At 41.9% G+C, this 19,150-nt stretch overlaps 1 protein-coding gene across 5 annotated transcripts in view; it reads right to left on the reverse strand.

The window, feature by feature from the left end:
- Window positions 1-14,270: 14,270 nt before the first annotated feature.
- Window positions 14,271-19,150, reverse strand: part of MSANTD3 (Myb/SANT DNA binding domain containing 3) — a 38,585-nt gene continuing 33,705 nt past the window's right edge. For all 5 annotated transcript variants that reach the window (XM_082468778.1, XM_082468776.1, XM_082468775.1 and 2 more), the window contains one exon: window positions 14,271-19,120. In XM_082468778.1, the coding sequence (XP_082324904.1) occupies window positions 18,711-19,120 (410 nt within the window). In that variant the 3' untranslated portion in view covers window positions 14,271-18,710. The remainder of the gene's footprint in view (window positions 19,121-19,150) is intronic.

Here is a 19,150-nt window from a genome sequence, read left to right on the forward strand (position 1 = left end):
AGAGCGCAGGCTCAGTAGTTGTGGCGCACGGGCTTAGTTGCTCCATGGCACGTGGGATCTTCCTGAACCAGGGATCGAACCATGGAATCTTCCTGAACCAGGGATCGAACTCATGTGCCCTGAATTGGCAGGCGGATTCTTAACCACTGCGCCACCAGGGAAGTCCCAGCATGGTACCTCTTTGTACGATGGAGTATTATGCAGTTTTAACAGTGATGATTGGTTAGTGTTTACTGACATGGAAAAAAATGATACTAATGAGTATGTATAAGAAAATCCTATTTTTCTGAAATAGGCATGTGTGTGTACACATCCATAGGAAAAACGTTCAGAAGAATACACAGCAATATATTAGCAGTGGTTATCTCTGAAAGGTGGGCTTACGAATAAAAGATTCCTGTTCTTTATACTTTTCTCTATTGTTCAAATTTTTGTCAATGAAAATTTTTATTGTTATAACTTTAAAAAGCTATTTTCTTTTAAATTATACTTTTATCATGCTTTTTATATAAATTCACATTTGTAACATTTTATTAAGATTGCCTCAAACCTCTAAACTGGGCAGTGGCATGGCAATTATTCAGCTAAAATTCAGCTGGCTTCTGCATCAGGTGTGATCTCAGGTTCCTAATTGCTAAGCCACAGCTGAAGGCTCCTCTCAGACCACTCCTTCAGCAGCTTCTCCCCTAAACTTGACCTCACTAGTAATTTTTTTCCTGCCATGTGTTTTGACTCTCCCAGCCCCAGTCTTCTGCTTTTAATTTTCATTTGACTGCTAACCGTAGCCCAGGCAGAAATACTAAGAGGAGACAATCCTTAAATAAAAAACAAAACTCCTATGGCCATAAATCACAGCTAATTTACTTCTGCATCTTTCTCTAAATCAGCTAAGAAAAATTCAACACAGATTTCTCAAAAGTTTTCAAATTGAAAAGGATTGTACTTCAGAAACAGGAGTTCTCTGACTTCAATCATCCAGTCTCAGAGACGAAAAAAGATCTTAAGAGGTACAAACTACCATGTATAAAATAAATAAGCTACAAGGATATATTGTACAGCACAGGGAATATAGCCAACATTTTATAACAACTTTAAATGGAGTATAATCTATAAAAATTTTGAATCCATATGTGGTACACCTGAAACTAATACTGTAAATCAACTATAACTCAATAAAATTCTTTTTTTATTGCTTTTTTTATTTGAATTTTAATTTATTTTTTTATAAGCAGGTTCTTAGTTATCTGTTGTATACATAATTAGTGTATATATGTCAATCCCAACCTCCCAAATTAAAAAAATCTTAGTGGTCATTTAATAGAACCCCCATCACATGCTTTAATATTGGTGACCCCAAAATGTCAGATAACAAAAGAGTGGGGGACTCACTACATAAAAACCACACAGAGAGTTTTAAAAGAATATAGATTTCTGAATACCACTCCAGACATTCTGGGGGAAGCTCAAGTATCCCTTATTTATTTTAATGTTCTCTAAGTAATTCACATGCACTGCCAGTTTGGAAACCCCTGGCCTAACCTTATTAGTCAGTTATTGCTCCATAACAAACAACCACAAAATGTCAGCAATGTGCTATAGGAAACATTCATTTCTCATAGGGCTGGGGCTTGACTATAGGCTTGGCTGGATGGCTCTGCTCTAAACTGCAGGTTCAGCTTGTCTTGGCTCCTGTGTACAGGTTGAGTTCTGATCTTCTCCAGGAGTATTCGCTTTGGGGTCCCAGCTGAAAGGGCAGAAGCTACCTGGAGGAACCTCTTTTTATGGAGGAGGTAGTGGTACAAGGGGCATGCCCAATTGTGCAAGCACTTTTCACACCCCTGTTTGTACATGTCTGCTAACATCCCACTGGCCAAAGCAAGTCTCATAGCTGAGCTCAAAGACATAGGGGTAGAGAAGTCTATTCTTTTTATGGAGGTAAGAAGGAGTGACTATGGAATGAACATTTTTTAACAATATTCTATCAGAGATCCCATACTTGAACACCATTAGTTATGCTCTATCAGAATGTTTTCAGTTCCAAGTAATAGAAAACAAACACAACCCGAATTAACTTAAACTAAAAGAGATTTATTGGCTCAGGTTTAAAAAAAAAAAAAAGCCAGAGGTAGTGCCCTCTCCTGTGAGTTGGTTTTTGTCCCCAGTAAAGCTTCATTCATGGAAAACACTGCATTCCTTCAGGAAATCTTTGTGAGCATCAGCTGCATGCTAGGCATCACAATAGCCTCTGGGGGAAAGAGATAGTCCTTCCTTGCTGGGGGAGGGGGAGGGCGTACATCTAAAAATTAATCATTACAACTCAGTGTGATAAACACTAAACAGACATAGAGTGGGGGCGGAGAGGAGGAGTAAATGGCAAATCCTACTTCACACTCCCAACCCAGCCAAAATTTAGGCCTTGCTGGACCTCCTGCTGGAGGGTCTAGCTGCATAATGAAGCCCTGATAAGCAGTAATGAGAACTCTGGGACTGACAAATTGGCCCTGGTAGGAGAGGATCACAGTACTTGAGTTCAGTCCAGAAACACTGGAATGATTTATGGTGCAGCCCCAGTGCAAGCCTGGGACTGACCTCTGACCCAACTCAAGAAGTTGGACCCCACTTCCTAGAGTGGGGGGGGGGGGTCTTTTTAAAAAATGAAAAAAGTGGGAAGTTCCCTAGTGGCCTAGTGGTTAGGATTTCAGGCTTTTACTGCCGTGGCCTGGGTTCAATCCCTGGTGGGGGAAATGAGATCCCACAAGCCTCAAAAACAACAGTAACAACCAAAAAAAAAAAAAGGAAAGAATGGATAAAGTCATTCATTCATTCAGCTAATTTATACTGAAAGTTTGCTCCTAGTCCCTGAAAATACAGTGATGGATACAACAGATCTGGTCCCTGTCCTTATGAAGTTTACTGTCAAATATTAATCAAACAGTTATACGAGTAAAAGTAAAATTGCAACAATGTTGACAGAGGCTATGAAAGGGAAGGTCAAAATCTGAAAGAGTGATACTTGTGCTAAAATCAGGAGGATGAGTAGGAGTTAACTAGGTGAAGAAGGATTGTTCCAGGCAGAAGGAACATCAGAGCAAAGGGCCTGTGAACAAGAGGGTCTGAATGCTGGCCAGCATAGTGGGGACAGAGAACAAGATAACGCTTTAAACTTCATTCAACAAATATTTACTGAGCACCTACTATGGACTATGCACTGTTCTAGATGCTGAGGAACAACAGTGAACAAAACAAAGTCTCTGCTTCTCACAGAACTAATAGTCTAGTCGGAGAGACCCCATAATAATATTGGTGGAAGAGAATAATTGTTGGGTTGAGCCATGACAATAGTAACTATAAGTCACTGAAGACCTGCTACATCCCAGGTACTGCCAGGCACTTCCTATTTGTTGTCACTGATTTTCCCACCTACCCTGTTGGTGGGTATTAGTTCCATTTTATAGATGAGGAAACCGAGGCTCATGAGGTTAAGTAACCTACCTAAACCACAAAGCTAGGAAGTTGGAGTCACCTGGCCCCATCTGACTCCAAAGCCCCACCACATCACGAGCTTGAGCAGGTGGAGAAGCATCATCACCCGATACAAGATGGAGCAAACAGGGCTTCCCTGGTGGCGCAGTGGTTGAGGGTCTGCCTGCCAGTGCAGGGGACACGGGTTCGAGCCCTGGTCTGGGAAGATCCCACGTGCTGCGGAGCGGCTGGGCCCGTGGACCACAACTACTGAGCCTGCGCGTCTGGAGCCTGTGCTCCGCAACGGGAGAGGCCGCGATAGTGCGAGGCCCGTGCACCGCGATGAGGAGTGGCCCCCGCTCGCCGCAACTGGAGAGAGCCCTTGCGCGGAAGCGAAGACCCAACGCAGCCAAAAATAATAAATAAATAAATTTTTAAAAATTAAAAAAAAAAAAAAAGATAGAGCAAAGATCGGCACCACTAATACTGCACCCACCAAGGGGTGTGCACAAGTCATCCTGAGCCCCCTGTCAGCACGTCAGGAGACTTTTGTTGGGGCTTCTTGTGATTACATGCAGGGATTATTGTGATTACAGTGCTTGTAATTACCACTCCAGTTGAAGGCACCGTTCTTGTTACCCACATGGCCTTAATGGTCCTCAATTCTGTAGATGGGCAGAAGCCAAGGAGGCCAGGGTTACAGACATCTGAACAAAAAAGTGCTATGGGAATTCAAAGAGTAGCCTTACTCTGCCTGAGGAGAAGAGACTTCAGCACTATAATTCTGTCGATTTGAAAGGCTTCTCACCCAAACAGTCCCTGTGAGTGGGTAGAGAGACTGAGGAGGCATCTCTGGGTTTTGCCTGCAGGTCTTCTTGTCACTCAATTGTTCGGTATTGCGCTGAATACAGAATGAAGATTTTCTCCATCTTTCAGCAAATGGAAATTTTCAGCTGCAATTCAAAAATTTCTCCAAGGGTTTAACTCATAAAGGATTGTACCAAAGAAACAGCTTCTCTGACAAAGACAATCACACATAAATTGCAGTAAGAGGTATAGCATAGTAATTAAGAGTATAAGCTCTGGAACCAAAGCATCTCGTTTTGCATCATAACTCTGCCACTTGCTAGTTTAATGACCTTGGATAAGTTACTTCAATTCTCTGGACCTCAGTTTCATAATCTGTAACATGGAAACAGAATTTTTACTTACTTCATAGGGTTGTTGTAAGGATAAAATGGGTTTGCATAGGTAAAGTGCTTTGAACAATGCTTAGTACACTGTAAGTATTCAATAAGTAATTGGCTAGAGGTAGTAGTGGCATAGTAAGCAAATAAATGTTAGCTGTTATGAGTGGCAATAGCCATTAACTGCATTTATATACTAGGCTAAGAGCGCCACTTGTATTATCTAATGTAATGCACCCAGAAACCTAATGGGGAGGGTGCTATTATAATATGATCCTCATTCTGTAGATGAGAAAACTGAGGTTTGGAGCAGTTAATTATTTGTCCAAGGTTACACAGCTAGTGGGCAGTAGGACTGGGACTCAAATCGAGGTCTGTCTGACTCCAAAGCCTATGGTCACCTTAAGAGTTAAAGTCAGCAGTCAAAAGAGCTCATCTGACCTGGCTGGCTACTAGAGAGACCTGCAGGAGGGCAGCCTGGTGACTGGCAGGGGCAGCCAAGCTACTGGAGGGGACAGTTGTGACAGTTAGCCAGGTAGGTCAAAGGGAAGGGACACGAGGTTACAGGCAAGAGCCTGGGAACTTGAGAATGGCATCCATTGGGCTAAGAATCATGAAAGAGAGATAAAGCAAGGAGTTAAGTACACGGAGGAATTAGAGCGAGTCAAATGGAGCTAAATAATTCTATTTTACCACTGTGTATGTTTAAGTATGTCAGCTTGACTCTGTATGTACACATATGTACTGAGCATATGTCATTTGCCTATGTGTATATATATATGTAATGAGTGTATCAGCTTGCCTCTGTACATATGCATAAGTGCCAAGCATATGTCCTTTTACTCTCTGTGTGCATATGTAGGGAATGAGTATATATAAGGTTGCCTCTGGGAGAGTATGTATGTCTGCATATTTGAGTGTGACAGCTGGACCCTGTGTTTGTACATGCACATTTAAATGCATGTATCCATGCACACATTACTGTATACAGCAACTCATCAGTACATGTACATGTGAAGTTGAATTGAGTCGGTGGTTTTCTAACTCTTCTCCCTTGGCAACCAGTTGAAAATTATTCCCTACAGTCTGATGGCCTTGGGACTCAGCATCAGGGTCAACATAGTTAGACTTGGCACTTAATCTGGGTTCCTAATTAAGGGAGTTGTAAAGGTGAAACAGCAAGACCACATCCTAAAGCTGTTTCTCTCAAAGCAGAACAATAGTGGTGAGACTTTGGGCAGCTCTGATAGTGGTGACTTCAACAACAATGGGAGCAGGGGTCAGGGCAGGGCATGGAAAGCAGTGACAGTAGCCGCATTCATCCAACAATATATAGAGATTGCCCATTATGTGCCAGGCAACCGTGTTAGGCAGTGAGGATGCAGAGGTGAATCAGATAGACGCAGTCCCTGTCCTATTGTCTAACAGGAAGTCACGCTTTAAACAATCAATTAAAATTATGAAGGGTTTTGCAAAGGATGTGTAAAAGCACCAGACAGGGACCCCTAACTCCTAGGGGTTGGGTACTAGTACCAAGGAAAGCTTTCCCTAAGATGTGATATTAAGCCAAACCTGGGAGACTGGTGAAGAGTCAGAGGGGGGTAGAGAGTGAACAGTATTCTATGAGGAAAGTTCAACATGTAAGAATGATAAAGAATAGGGCAAGTTTAAGAAACAGAGAAAAGGCAGCTGTGGTTGAAGCCTGGAGAGTGAGGAGTCAGATGACACAAAGGATGAAGTTAGAGACCAGACCACACAGGGCCTTTTAAGCCAGAATAAGGATTCAGATTTGATCCAAAGATTATGAATGGGGAATAACCTGCTCAGATTTATGTTTTTAAAAGATTACTTGGTTATGAAACACTGTAAGTCAACTATACTTCAATTTTAAAAAAAAAGATTACTTGGTTATATGCATGAACTGTAAGGTATGTTAATTGTATCTCAATGACACTGTTGAAAAATAGCTTGGGCTGTAGTGTGCAGAATGGATTGGAAAGGCAAAATGTACCCAAGAAAATCATGGGAGAGCTATTAGTGGTCTAGGTGAGTGATGATGGTGGCTTGAACTAGGAAAGATGGAGATAAGTAAATGAATTAGACAGGTTAAAGAGGTAAAATCAACAGAATTTGATGACTGGCTAGATGTGGGAGCTGAGGGAGAGAACATATCAAGCCCTGGTTATCCCTAGGTTCAAGGGTGTTTACTAAAATAGCCACCTCTGGAGAAAAAGCCAGTTTGGAGAGAGGATGAGGAGCTCAGTTGTAGGCACACTGAGTTTGAGGGGCCATTGAGGCATCTGTAACAAGACATCCAGTAGCAGTTGGATGTATAAGTCTGGTGCTCATAAGAGATTTACAATGGACATGTAAGTGTGGGAGTCATCAGAGAAAAAATTAATTGAAGTCATAGAAGTGGGTGTGACAACTTATGAGATACAGTTGACCCTCGAACAACATGGATTTGAACTGCAAGGGTCCACTCAATTTTTTCAATAAATAGGTACTACAGTACTACACCATATGAGGTTGGTTGGCTCCTCCAACGCAGAGCTGTGGATTCGGAGGGCCAACCACAAAGTTATACTCGGATTTTCAACTGTGAGGAGGATTGGTCCCCCTAACCCCAGTGTTGTTCAAAGGTCAACTGTACCATAAAATTAGAAGAGGGTCTAGCCTGAATCCCTGAGGAATTCCAATGGAGGGAAATGTGAAAGAACTGCCAGAAAATTAGGAGGAAAACCAGGGAAAGAACAGGGTCACAGAGACCAAGGAACAAAAATGTTTCAAGAAGGAGGACATGGCTAACTGGTCAAATGCTGCTACAAGGTCAAGCAAGACGGGTACTGAATAGTGTCCAATGGATAGAGTCACTTGAAGTCATTGGTGATCTTAGCAAGAGCCATTTGGTAAAGTGGTAGGGGCAGGATCCAGATTGGAGCCTCCTGAGACATGAGTAGGAAGTAGGAAGTGGAGACAGAACGTTTGGACAGCTTGGCTGTGAAGAGAAGAACAGAAACAAAGCTAGAGGTGACTGGGTGGAGGAGGGACTTTTCGAGATGAGACTGTAAAATACTTAAACAGTGATGGAAAAGATCCTGGGATGGGGGAGTTGACTATACAACACAGGAAAAAGGATAATCAGATGTGTAAGATTCTTGAGAAGACAAGGAGGCGTGGAATTCAAAGCACGGATGGAGGGACTGACTTTGAGGGAAGACACTTTCTTCTTTGAAACAAGAGGGAAGAGTGGAGGCTGATATGGGGGTGGGGTTGGGGGTTGTAGGTATGGTATTGTTATTGAGACACTGAGGAACATCCTGGATCTTGGCTTCAGGGTCTCTTTCTCCAAAGAGAAAGGGGTGGAGTGGGGATAGTGGGTGGGGGAGTGGCTGCATCAAAAGGTAGCTGAAGGCAGCTTTGGCCCCCTGTAATCTCCATCAGCTCCCTCTTAGCCTTTCCACCCCAGTCTTCATTACCATCTTTGCTGTGGGCAGTTGCAGTCTCTCAATCTTATGTAAAAAGTTACTTTCTCTTTAAACTGACTTCTGACATGCAATATATACAGCAGATACCACTTCAGGTCAAGTACCCCGACCCCTCCCTTTCAATTGGATTACTGCCCCAAGTCCCTACTACACAGCAATTTGGGGTCAGATTTGAGAAGGAAGAGAAAATTGTGAAGTGGTCATTGATGATAAAGGAAGAGAAAGCACATGATTTTCCCCAGTAGCGCTCAGGAGAGATCGACAGCACCAGAGGCAAGACACGAGAGGAACCCTGGAGTAGGCGTGCTTAGAAGGAACCCAGGAGCCTTTTCTCTCAGGTGGGCATTTATTGGCATTGGAAAAAGAAAACAACACCTCCTACTACTCACCTCTGGCTCGGGAGTTCTAAGGGAGATGGCCTCTCATGAAAGTTGGAGCAAAGTGGACCCTATGCTTTCTGAGTAGCCAGGCGTGACTTGAGGTGACCTAAATTCAGATTTTCTCCAATCTGGCATACCTTCTTTCTGTATAAATGCTGGCAAATGGTCAAGATTGGTTTAATCACCATTTTGAAATCCCCATGAAATAATTGATTTGAGTAATGATCATTGATGGATGCTAAAACCATGGGGTGAAAGGTGGCTGGGGACAGGATATTCAGAGAGACTTAAACTATCACCCCACATATAACTAATTAACTATGAGTGAAAGGAAGTAACTTTATAATGGAGAGATCTAGCAGATGCTGCCTTCTCCAGGTCATCAAATTTAGCCTCACCAATGGTGGGGCAGCTTTAGACCATGGGGCTCCTGAAACTATGTGAAGAGAGGTACATGACGTTATCTATAAGATAGTCTTGCCAAAGAAGTTTAACCTGAATCTAATCACGAGGAAGTAATCAAATAAATCCAGAATGTGGGGCACATTGATGAAGCCTGGACTCTAAAAGAAATTTAATGTCATGAAAAACAACAAAGGAGAGAGATTTCTTCTAGATTAAATTAGACTAAAGACACAAAACAACCAAATGCAATAAACCTTGATTGGATCTGAGAAAATAAACAGCAGTAAAAGACATTCTTAAGACAACTGGATAAATGTGAATGTAGACTACATATAGAAGATATTACTAAGTTAATATTAATTTTCTCCAGTGTAATAATGGGAATGTGGATGTAGGAAAATGTTCTTATTCTTAGTATATGCATGCTGAAGAATTTAGGGGTGAAGTGTCAAAGTCTGCGACTTTCTTTCAAGTGGTTCAAAGAGAGAGAAAAGCAAACTGTTAACAATTGGTGAATCTAGGTGAAGGGTAAAAAAAGGATTTTTTAAAAATTCAATGCAATCTATTTCATTACTTCAGACTTTTCTTTGCCATGACCTTGGATAGCTTCATGCTTATAAGCATAAACTGTGCTTCTTAATATGCTAAATTAGATTGAAATCTTTAAAAGCATCATAGAAAGAAAATTGCTCTGCAAAGCTTTTTAGACATAAAAGAACTTCTAATTTGTGTAGGACTATAAGTGAAGATATGGTAAAGTGGGCGAGAGAGCCATGAAATAATAAAAAGAAAACTTTCTGGGAGTTGAAGACCTTTGGGTCTAGCACTTAACCACCGGAGATGTCCGTTTCCTCATCAGCAAAGTGGGGCTAATTGTATCGCCTTCATTATCCTGCTGTACAGGCACAGGAGAAACAGGATATAAAAAGACTTTATAAACTGGAAATGGGAATGGAAATAAAGTGATTTTTGTTATCATACTATGGTGATGTCCTATTAGCAGTGGTTCTTCAACTTTATTACACCTAACAAGCAACAGGGAAGCTTGTTAGAAGTTTAGATTCCCAGTCTTGCCCTCAGAGATTCTGATTTCAGTAGGTCTGGGCAGGGGTGCAGAACTTGCTTTGGGAAAGCACCCCAGATTCTCTGATGCAAGGGATCTGAAACACTTAGAGAGCTGCCCTGGAAGTTCCTGTGATCTAAAATCCTTGCTACTCAATGTTTGGTCCATGGATCATCAATATCACTGGTACCTGGAAGCTTGTTAGGAATGCAAAATTTGGCCCTAGCCCAGACTTACTGAATCAGAATCTGCATTTTTAACAAGATGCCCAGGTGATTCTTATCCACGTTAACATTTGAGAAGCACTAAATGGCAAGACTGATGGGTGACCTCTCTTTTTTGCCTTGGTCACTGATTCTCAGCTTGCTGTCAGACAGAATTGGGTACCACCTTTGCCGTTGCTGATACCTTTAACCTCACTTAGCTTTTCTCTGCTTCTCTTTGTTTCTGGCTCATCAGTCCTAGCAGATGTTGATAATCATAACCAGCCATAAGCAGACTAATCAAAGCACACTAACTCGGGATCTAAATCTAGTTAAGCTAGGTATGTGATTTTTTTTCTTACTGTGGTGAAATACCATAAAATTTACCCTTCTAACTGTTTTGAAGTGTAAAGTTCAGTGACATTAAGTTTATCCACATTGTTGTACAACCATCTCCAAAACTTTGGGTATGTGATTTTGAATAAGACACTTAACCTCTCCAAGCTTCATTTCATTATCTTTAAAATATGGATAATATTACCTACTCCTACAGAGTATTTTAAGAATAAAATGAGATAATAGATGAATGTTCTTAGCACCCATAGAAAATATTCAATAAATGCTAACTTCCTTCCATTTGAAGTAGGTTTTCAGGCAGCCCTGGATGTTTACAACAGATATCATCTACTGAAATCAACTGATAAAGTTTTAAAAGCAAATACAAAAATCTACATATTCTGGGCACATTATTGCCTTAGAATAGGGCAATCTGTAAAATAGAAGTATTCTATAATTTATAGAAATGGGCAATTTAAAAGAGCTAAAGTAAATAGCAGCCAGTTACAACTTATTGGGAAAATTACATTTTGGGAAGCAACAACCTTTCTGTGCCCATTATATAGAAATTCTTGTGTTGCCTATATTTAGATTGTTTTAGAAACAGTTTAAGTACAATCGTTATGCTAATATCAATAACTTTCACAAATAGCACTTTCAACCTTGGGGCTGATCCACTTGGATGCATGATTAGAATTCCATTTATGTGCACATTATCTTTTAAGGAGAACGCTACATTGAAAACTTGTGTTACATGCAGTAAATTGAAAAGATTAGTTTAACTTCAGAATTAGACTAATTAGAACAGGGGATGGAAATGTAGACATCCTCTCCTCCAACACCCTTAATTTACAAACAAGGAAATTATATTAATCCAGAGAGTGATGAGTTACCAGCAAAGCTGGGACCAGAGCCCAGGTTACAGGAGTATGTCCTGGTGTCACGTGACCTTGAAGGATGGGTGACACTTCAGCAGCACAGGTGATGGGAAGGGGTTGTACAGAGGCTGAGAGCACACCAGGCAGAGGGATCAACAGAAGTAATTTCACAGAGCCTGGTTCTGAAACCAAGATGATAAGTGAGTTCAGGGATTGTCACAGAGTGGGGAGGCTGGAGAGAGAGATTAAGGTGAAGTTTTGTAATGGGAGAAGAGAGTCTTGGACTGTCCTGTAACACAGAATATCAGAAGAAAGGTTTAGGGATTTGCGGGGGGGGGGTGTCGATTTTATAGTTTATGTGGCCCTTTCATATGTATATTCTCATGTAATCATTATAGCAATCTTGGAAAGTATTTTACAGATGATGATCTAATATTCAGGAGGCCACATTCTTTGCAAAGCAAAGATGTGAACTCAGGCTCCGAATAGAAACACTGTGTATTTTGATTCTTAAAAGCATGAACTCCAGAGCCAGGCCACTTGGGTTCAAATATCCCTGGCCCATTTAGAAGCCATATGACCTTAAGAGAAAAAAATAATGGCTAAAACTTACAGTGTTTGTGTGCCAGGCTCTGTTCTAAATACATATAATTAAATACATATTGCTCATTTAATCCAACATCCCTATGACATATATTCTATTATTATCACTATTTTAAAGCCTCCCCCTCCAAACAAAGAAAGAGAGGAAGGAAAAGGGACGCAGTTCCCCCCTAGATTCTCTGTTCCTCGATTAATAATATAATCTCAACTCCTTGGTATTCCACTCATTGCCTCCCCACTTGTGACACTGTGGTAAATGAGATTGTTGTTCAAATTTTTCACACCCTCCCCTCACCTTCTTAAGAGGCGTCTACTTCCCTCCCCTTGACCTTTGGCTCAGCCACATGACTTGCCTTGGCCAAGGAGATATTAGCAGATATGACACTGAAACTTGAAATGTGCTTCCACAGGTGGGCTTGCCCTCTTGTACTTCTGCCGTCACCATGAGAAGGGGTTCCCCTGGGCAACTCCTGCCCCTGCAGCCTTGGGGTCAGTGTGACCACATGAGAGCAGATGGGCCCCAGCAGCCCCCCAGATTTCCCAAAGGCTGAGTGACTAGAGTGACCACCTTCCATTCCTGCAGAAAGTGTAACACCAGCCCATCCAAAAACTCTTTGAGACTCAAGGATAAAAATTTAGAACCACATGCACCTCACCAGCAGAGCACCAGTGTGAGTTTCCTTCTTGGTTACTCTGGAAGCTAAACCAGATGATGAGACAAAAAGGAACGGGAACCTTAACTTCTGCTACTATTTACAGTAGTTCCACTGTAACAGGTGTCCTTTTGATTCAAAATAACCAATTTCTTAAATAACAGGGCTTGGAATTTTTTCCCCCCAACAAACCCACAAAAGAGAAAATTCAGACCAGAACCTAATTAAATCTCTTAGCAGTTATCGGGAGTTAAGAAAGGGAGCCCAAGTTTATGGCTAGAGAACCCCCTACTCTGATGAACATACATGGTGAGTCTTTTCCCCCCACACTAGAGGTGCTGTGAGAATATTTTGCAAGTGGAACTGGAGCTGCGATCCCCTCACTCAGAAGTAGCAGGATCCCCATTCTGTCCACTCTAATCAGTGTCAAGAGTGAAAAAACCTTCACGCACAATCTGGGCATCTGGATAATGTAGAAATGGAAGTTTTCCACCTAATGTTGACAAACTGCACTGTTAGGAGAACAATCAGCTTGCAAACCCTATTATACTGGGTAATGAAGGCTCAATAGATATGTTCTTTAAAAATCTTACATAAATCACTCTTCTATAATCAAATCTCATTCTAAATGAACCAAAGGGCTGTTTAAGGAAATACTATGTTGAAAACCTTCACACACACCAAGAAATCACTCTTGTATCTGTTATGGAAGTTTTCTGTACTGGGTGTTCCTAAACCATGGTATCCACGGGGTACTTCCCCTACAGAGCAGCATCTCTACAGGGGGGCATCCATATCACAATGACAACAATAATATTAAAATGCTTTACATCACTCTTTATTTCAAAAGTGCTTTACTAACATAGACTAATCTTTACAACATTCAAGGGAGGTAGATAAGTATTACACCACTTTCACAGATGGAAAAACTGAGGCAGAGATTAGTAAGTTGTATTGAAGGGCATAATATACGGCACAATTAGAAAAGAATTTGTTGCAGACATGTATCACTGGTGACCTTTTCCGTGACTTCTGAGTCCCACCAACACAAAAGTAGCGGATGCAGCAAGGAAGCAGATGGTCGATATTTTGTCTAGTCCAAGGCTACACTTCACCTTGTTGATACCACATGTTGAATATGCTGGTTTGGGGCCAGTATCTCCCTTACACACATTCTCACATGACTCCAACTGTAAAAGGGGGGACAGTGGAAACTGCTGTGGGTGCAGAAGGAGGGGTTGGAGAAACAGGGCTTGGAAGGCAGAAGATAGAAGAGAAAAGGGCAAGGACGAACAAGAGGACCAGCTGGGAAGCAGCCCAACAGAAAGGAAAGCCACAGCAGAAAAGAAGTGTCATTCCATTTGAACAGCTCAGACATCCAGAGATACTATTAAAAGGGTAATTCTTAGCAATGACATTACAGAGCCACTCTTCTTGGCTTTGCCAAATATAATTATCAGGTCCTTCTGACATTCCCAGGAGGCAAAACCATTCCTTTCCCCTGGTCCAGACCAAGTGCTGATGTAATTGACCTGACACTGCAGAAGCTGTTGACAACTCAAATGCACTGCCCCACCATACCTCTCTTCTTCTGTTCTCTTTCTTCTTAAAAAAAAAAAAAAAAAAAAAAGCCAATGCATTTTTAAGATTCTCCCTGAAAAGTTCCTAAAATATTTGCTGATTTTTAATGCACAATAAGGTAGGATTCTATGTTTGATTTTTGGAAACAGGCTGTAATAGGGATACACGGGAATTAACATCCCCTCTCAGCCAGTGTACCTTTACACATGGGACACTTAAAAAATATCCTGAAATTTGTGGATGCCAGCTAGAAAAGAATTGAAGCTCAAGATAAAGAAATCCAGTTGAGGGACTTTCCTGGTGGTCCAGTGGGTAAGATTCCACGCTCCCAATGCAGGGGGCCTGGGTTCGATCCCTTGTCGGGGAACTAGATCCCACATGCATGCGCAACTAGGAAGCCCACGTGCCACAAGTAAAAAAAATAAAAAAATAAAAAAATAAGATCCTGCATGTTGCAATTTGCAATTAAGACCTGGCACAGCGCAGCCAAAATAAATAAAATAAATAAATATTTAAAAAAATAAAAAAAGAAATCCAGTTGACCCTTGAACAACATGGGTTTCAACTGTGCTGGTCCACTTATACTCAGATTTTTTTTTCAATAAATGGGTACTACAGCACACCATCCGCAGTTGATTGAATCCCCAGATGCAGAACTGCAGATACAGAGGGCTGACTGTAAAGTTATAAGGGGATTTTCCACAGCTGGGGGTGGTGGGCACCCCTAGCCCCCAGGTTGTTAAGCGTCAACTATAGTCTTTCCTGCTCTTTCAAGCGTGAAGCCATTGTAAGAGATGGTGACTGATGCACCACCAGCTGCAATGGAGGTACTGATGGCAGAGGGAGCACCAAATTGAGTCGGGGGACAAGGACCCAGCAGGGAGGGGTTAAAACGTCAGATGAACAGGTGCAAGAGGCAGCACAGGAGGCTGAAGAGGCAGAAGTCAGAGCAAAGAGGTGACAGCCAAAGAGGAGATGGGAGGAGGTGCTGGTGTCTGAGGCTGAGTGGGTGGGAGCAACTGCACTAGTTCATGTCTAGGCCTCTCCTAGGATACGTCAGCCAGAAATGCATCCGTTCTTTATTTCAATCAGCATCATTCTTTCCGGCATCTAGCTTTAAAACTTTACCCATCCCCTCCAACAAAAGCAATGTGCTGCCAAGCCTGACTGATTCCACTTCGGCAACGCCCTTCACGTTGGTCTCCCTCGTTTCTTACTAGGTCCTCCTATCATCTCATCCTAACCAAACCCTCCTACCTCATCTCCTGGACTCCAGTCTTCTCTAAACTCAATTCCATCTTCTAATCTTCCTCCTGGAGCACAGTTTTGATCATGTTACTGCCCAATTTGGAAATTCCCCCATGTCCTCCCAATTATGTGTCTCACCCTCTTCAACAGGACCTTGCATCTAGTGACGTTCCTCTCCTTTCTGAATCTGCACCTACCAAAATACCAATTCTAAAGATTTAGCTCAAATGCCACCTCCTCTAGGCTTTCCTTCAAGTCTCTTCACTCTCTGCTGAGCTTCAAATGCTCTAGAAGACGTGCCTGATCAAGTACATGATAGCTGTGTACAAGCCTTACATCCCCTACTGGGCTGTGTCCATGATTTGGCAGGTCAGGGGATGGTGAACTGTGTCTTAGTATTTATCAGTCAATTCTCTACAGCACCTACCAAGAAATGATTATTGCATTTCCACCTCAGGTAAGGAACTACTCAAAAGAGGAATGAATTGGGATGTACCTGTTCATGAGTGGAAGCATTACAAGTATCCTGTAGATGTGATCTGGCTCTCAGGATAAAGCAAATCCACGATATAGCTTTGAGGGATGGGGTGGGGGGAGGCAGGTGGGGCTATTTGTTTTCAAGTCTAGAGACCTAGGACTGAGGTTCTGCTTTGCTGTTCACTAGCTTTCAGCCTGGTGCAGGTGGTTCTTCTCTGAGCATCATTTCCTCACTTCTGCAGGACTTCACAGGACTAAGGACCAAATGAGACACATTTGTGAACTCTACACCAGTGGTTCTCAATCCCAATTGGGTATCATCACCCCCTGTAAAGCTTCCAAAAAATATAGAGGACCAGGCCTCAACCCAGGTAAACTGAATGAGAATCCCCTGGGAGTGGGACCCAGCGGGACTAATTTTTTATAAAATACTGTTTCTAATGCATACTCAAGGTTGAAAACTGTTATAAACTCATAAATACCATTAACAGTAGAACAAGGTGCTTTAGCCTGCTGGTTTAATTATCCTTTATTTGTTCAGTTAGGAATTAGTTCAATGCTTTTATAGTTCCATTATGTGTGTGAGCATTTTTTGTGTTGTTCTACATTGTTATTTGTGTGATTAGGTGGTAATTCTGGGAGAGGAATAATAACTGGCACAAAGCTGTACACAAAAATGTACCTAACCCAATGGGTTGTTGTTTTGTTTTTTGTTTTTTTGAGGATAGGTAAAAGCTTCACAGGGTCCTCTAAAACCTTGCTACACAGAACTGTGGTGGCCAGACAGGCAGACCTGGTATAACCTGGGAGCTTGTGAGAAATGCACAATCTCAGGCCCCCCCACCAGAATCTGCATATTAAGATTTCCAGATGGCTCAAAAGGTGAAGCAAAGGCAAACTTTTCTCAGTTCACATCATCTGTGTTGAGGACCTGCCACTCCCTGCCCTAATCTGTCTCCCATAAATCGGTTAAGCTTGGGACTTTTTCCAGATGCTGCTTCTCTAAAGGGTCCATTTGGTAAAAACTAAATTAAGAACACAAATCCTTACAAAAGCATCCTTCCTTTGAAAGAAGACTAGTCTTCACAGGGTACCTTCAAATAACCAGTTCCTCTAAGATATTTAAAATATGATCAGTGTATAAAATAAATTGATATCCACTTAAGTTTTATGCAGTGCATGTATTAGTATACATGTACTTTACTGAACTTACAGACCCCGGGACCCAAATTCCAAAATTATGAAAGGAAGGAAGCTTAGCCACTGCAGTAAACTCTCCCTGTTGACCCACGCCCTCCAGACAACTATGATGTTAGCAGTACTCATCCAAGACTGTGCAGATCACATCACAGTCAAGGAGTTGTAGCAGATTCTAACCATCATCTAGACCAACTCTCCTGTTTTATAGACAGGAAACACCAGGGCCAAAGACTAAACGGAGTAACTTAAGGTCACATAGCACTTGAGACAGCGCCGAGCTCAGAATTCAAGCCCTGACTCCTCGTCCTGCACTCCCTATATAGCCTCTGTCACACATACTGCTCCTTCCCCACCACATGGCCTTGAACTTTCATTCTCAGAAATTGCTGACCTGCCTTGGCGCGTAACTGTCACTTTGCTTCTTCCAGCTACTGTTATGCCCAACTCCCAAGACTGTTTTTCTCACTAGGCTACAGGAGAAGTTATATCACAGCTCAGTCAAAATATCCATTTATCAATCCACGTTTCCAAATATATTGGTAATGGATTCTGAAAAAGCTCAATACTAACTGCATACTATGCAGACTAGGTAGCATCACTATTAGCTAGCACCAGGAGCATGGCGAGGGCAGGGCCTTTCCTTAGGCGGCTAAAGATTAAAAACAAGGGCAACCATTTACTCAGTAGTACAAAGTTGGTAGGAAACTACAGCAGGAAGCCAAAAACTGTAGCACAGTGGAGGCGGGCAGCACCTTTAAAAAACATACACAGTGTGACTATAAAATCACAAGTCTCGTCTTTTAATAAAACAAGCATGACAGAATGTAGAGCTCTAAACGAACGTTTCTCCCTCAAAGTAGTCACATCCTTAGTTCCAACAAAGCTACACCTGCTGGAGACATTATTTGGAACTCCTCTTTGGGGAAAGGAAGGCCTTAAAAGGCAGCCTATGAGCCACATTAGAAAACAGCCTTCCATTATGTTCAGCCGTTTAAAAACAGAAAATCCACGCTCCAAAGATGACACTGAAAAAATGAAAAGTGTGCTATAGCTCTTGTGGAGGCTCCAAAAGACCTCTAGCAAATTCTGAGTAACAGCATTACCACTGGAGAAACGTGTGTCCTCCCAGGACAGCCACTTTCAATGGGAGGGCATTCATTTGGATAGACAAGTTCTGACGTCTATTTAAAAAAAAAAAACAAAACCCCACAAAACCCAGCCACACTCCTTTATAGTCACACTTGCATTTGATTAAAAAAATACAACAACACTCACACATGGTTCTTGTATGAATTCTAATTAAGAGACATTACATTCAGAATGATAGCACTCATAGTGATAATTTTCAGAAGACTCTAACAGCTTCTTTGCCACTTCAGGGGTACATAGGGTGCAGCTGTTTACCTGAATGTATTCTTAAATAAGTGACTACTAACACTCTCATCTTCCTAGTTGTAGCTCTGTGACAGGCTACCGACTGCAAGTTCGTGTTCCAGACCTTCTTTGCCAACACAGATTAATTACAAGGGAGCCACACCCCACCGTCTTAGGGTGAATTGGGAAAGGGCCGGTTAAATGAGGAAACAGGCCATTCCTTGGTAAAAGTTTGCAGTTTTCTTTCCCAATACATCTTCTTTTTATTGAGAACTTCCATTTTTATCCTGTGTTCCTCCTCTGCCATCTCACACTCTCGCTCTAGCTGCTGGATTTTGGCCACATGCACCTCATTCATCTGTATCAGCTGCAGTTGTAAGATGGACATTTGTTGATGGTGTTCTTCCTCATGCATCTTTTTTAAAGCACCTTCCTGAGAGGTTTTGCTCCTGTAGTTTTTATTGGCTGTTATTCTGACAGCTGAACACGAGGGTTCAGGTTGAGAGGTCCCCTCACATACTGGGAAATGTATGAACTCTTTCTCATCATCGCACAGTTCTCTATTTGAAACAGCAAATGATTCTGAAAAACAGTAGCAGAAAACATGTTCAA

Source organism: Balaenoptera physalus (genome assembly GCF_965194825.1).
Source record: "Balaenoptera physalus genome assembly, chromosome: 7".
Lineage (NCBI taxonomy): Eukaryota > Metazoa > Chordata > Mammalia > Artiodactyla > Balaenopteridae > Balaenoptera > Balaenoptera physalus.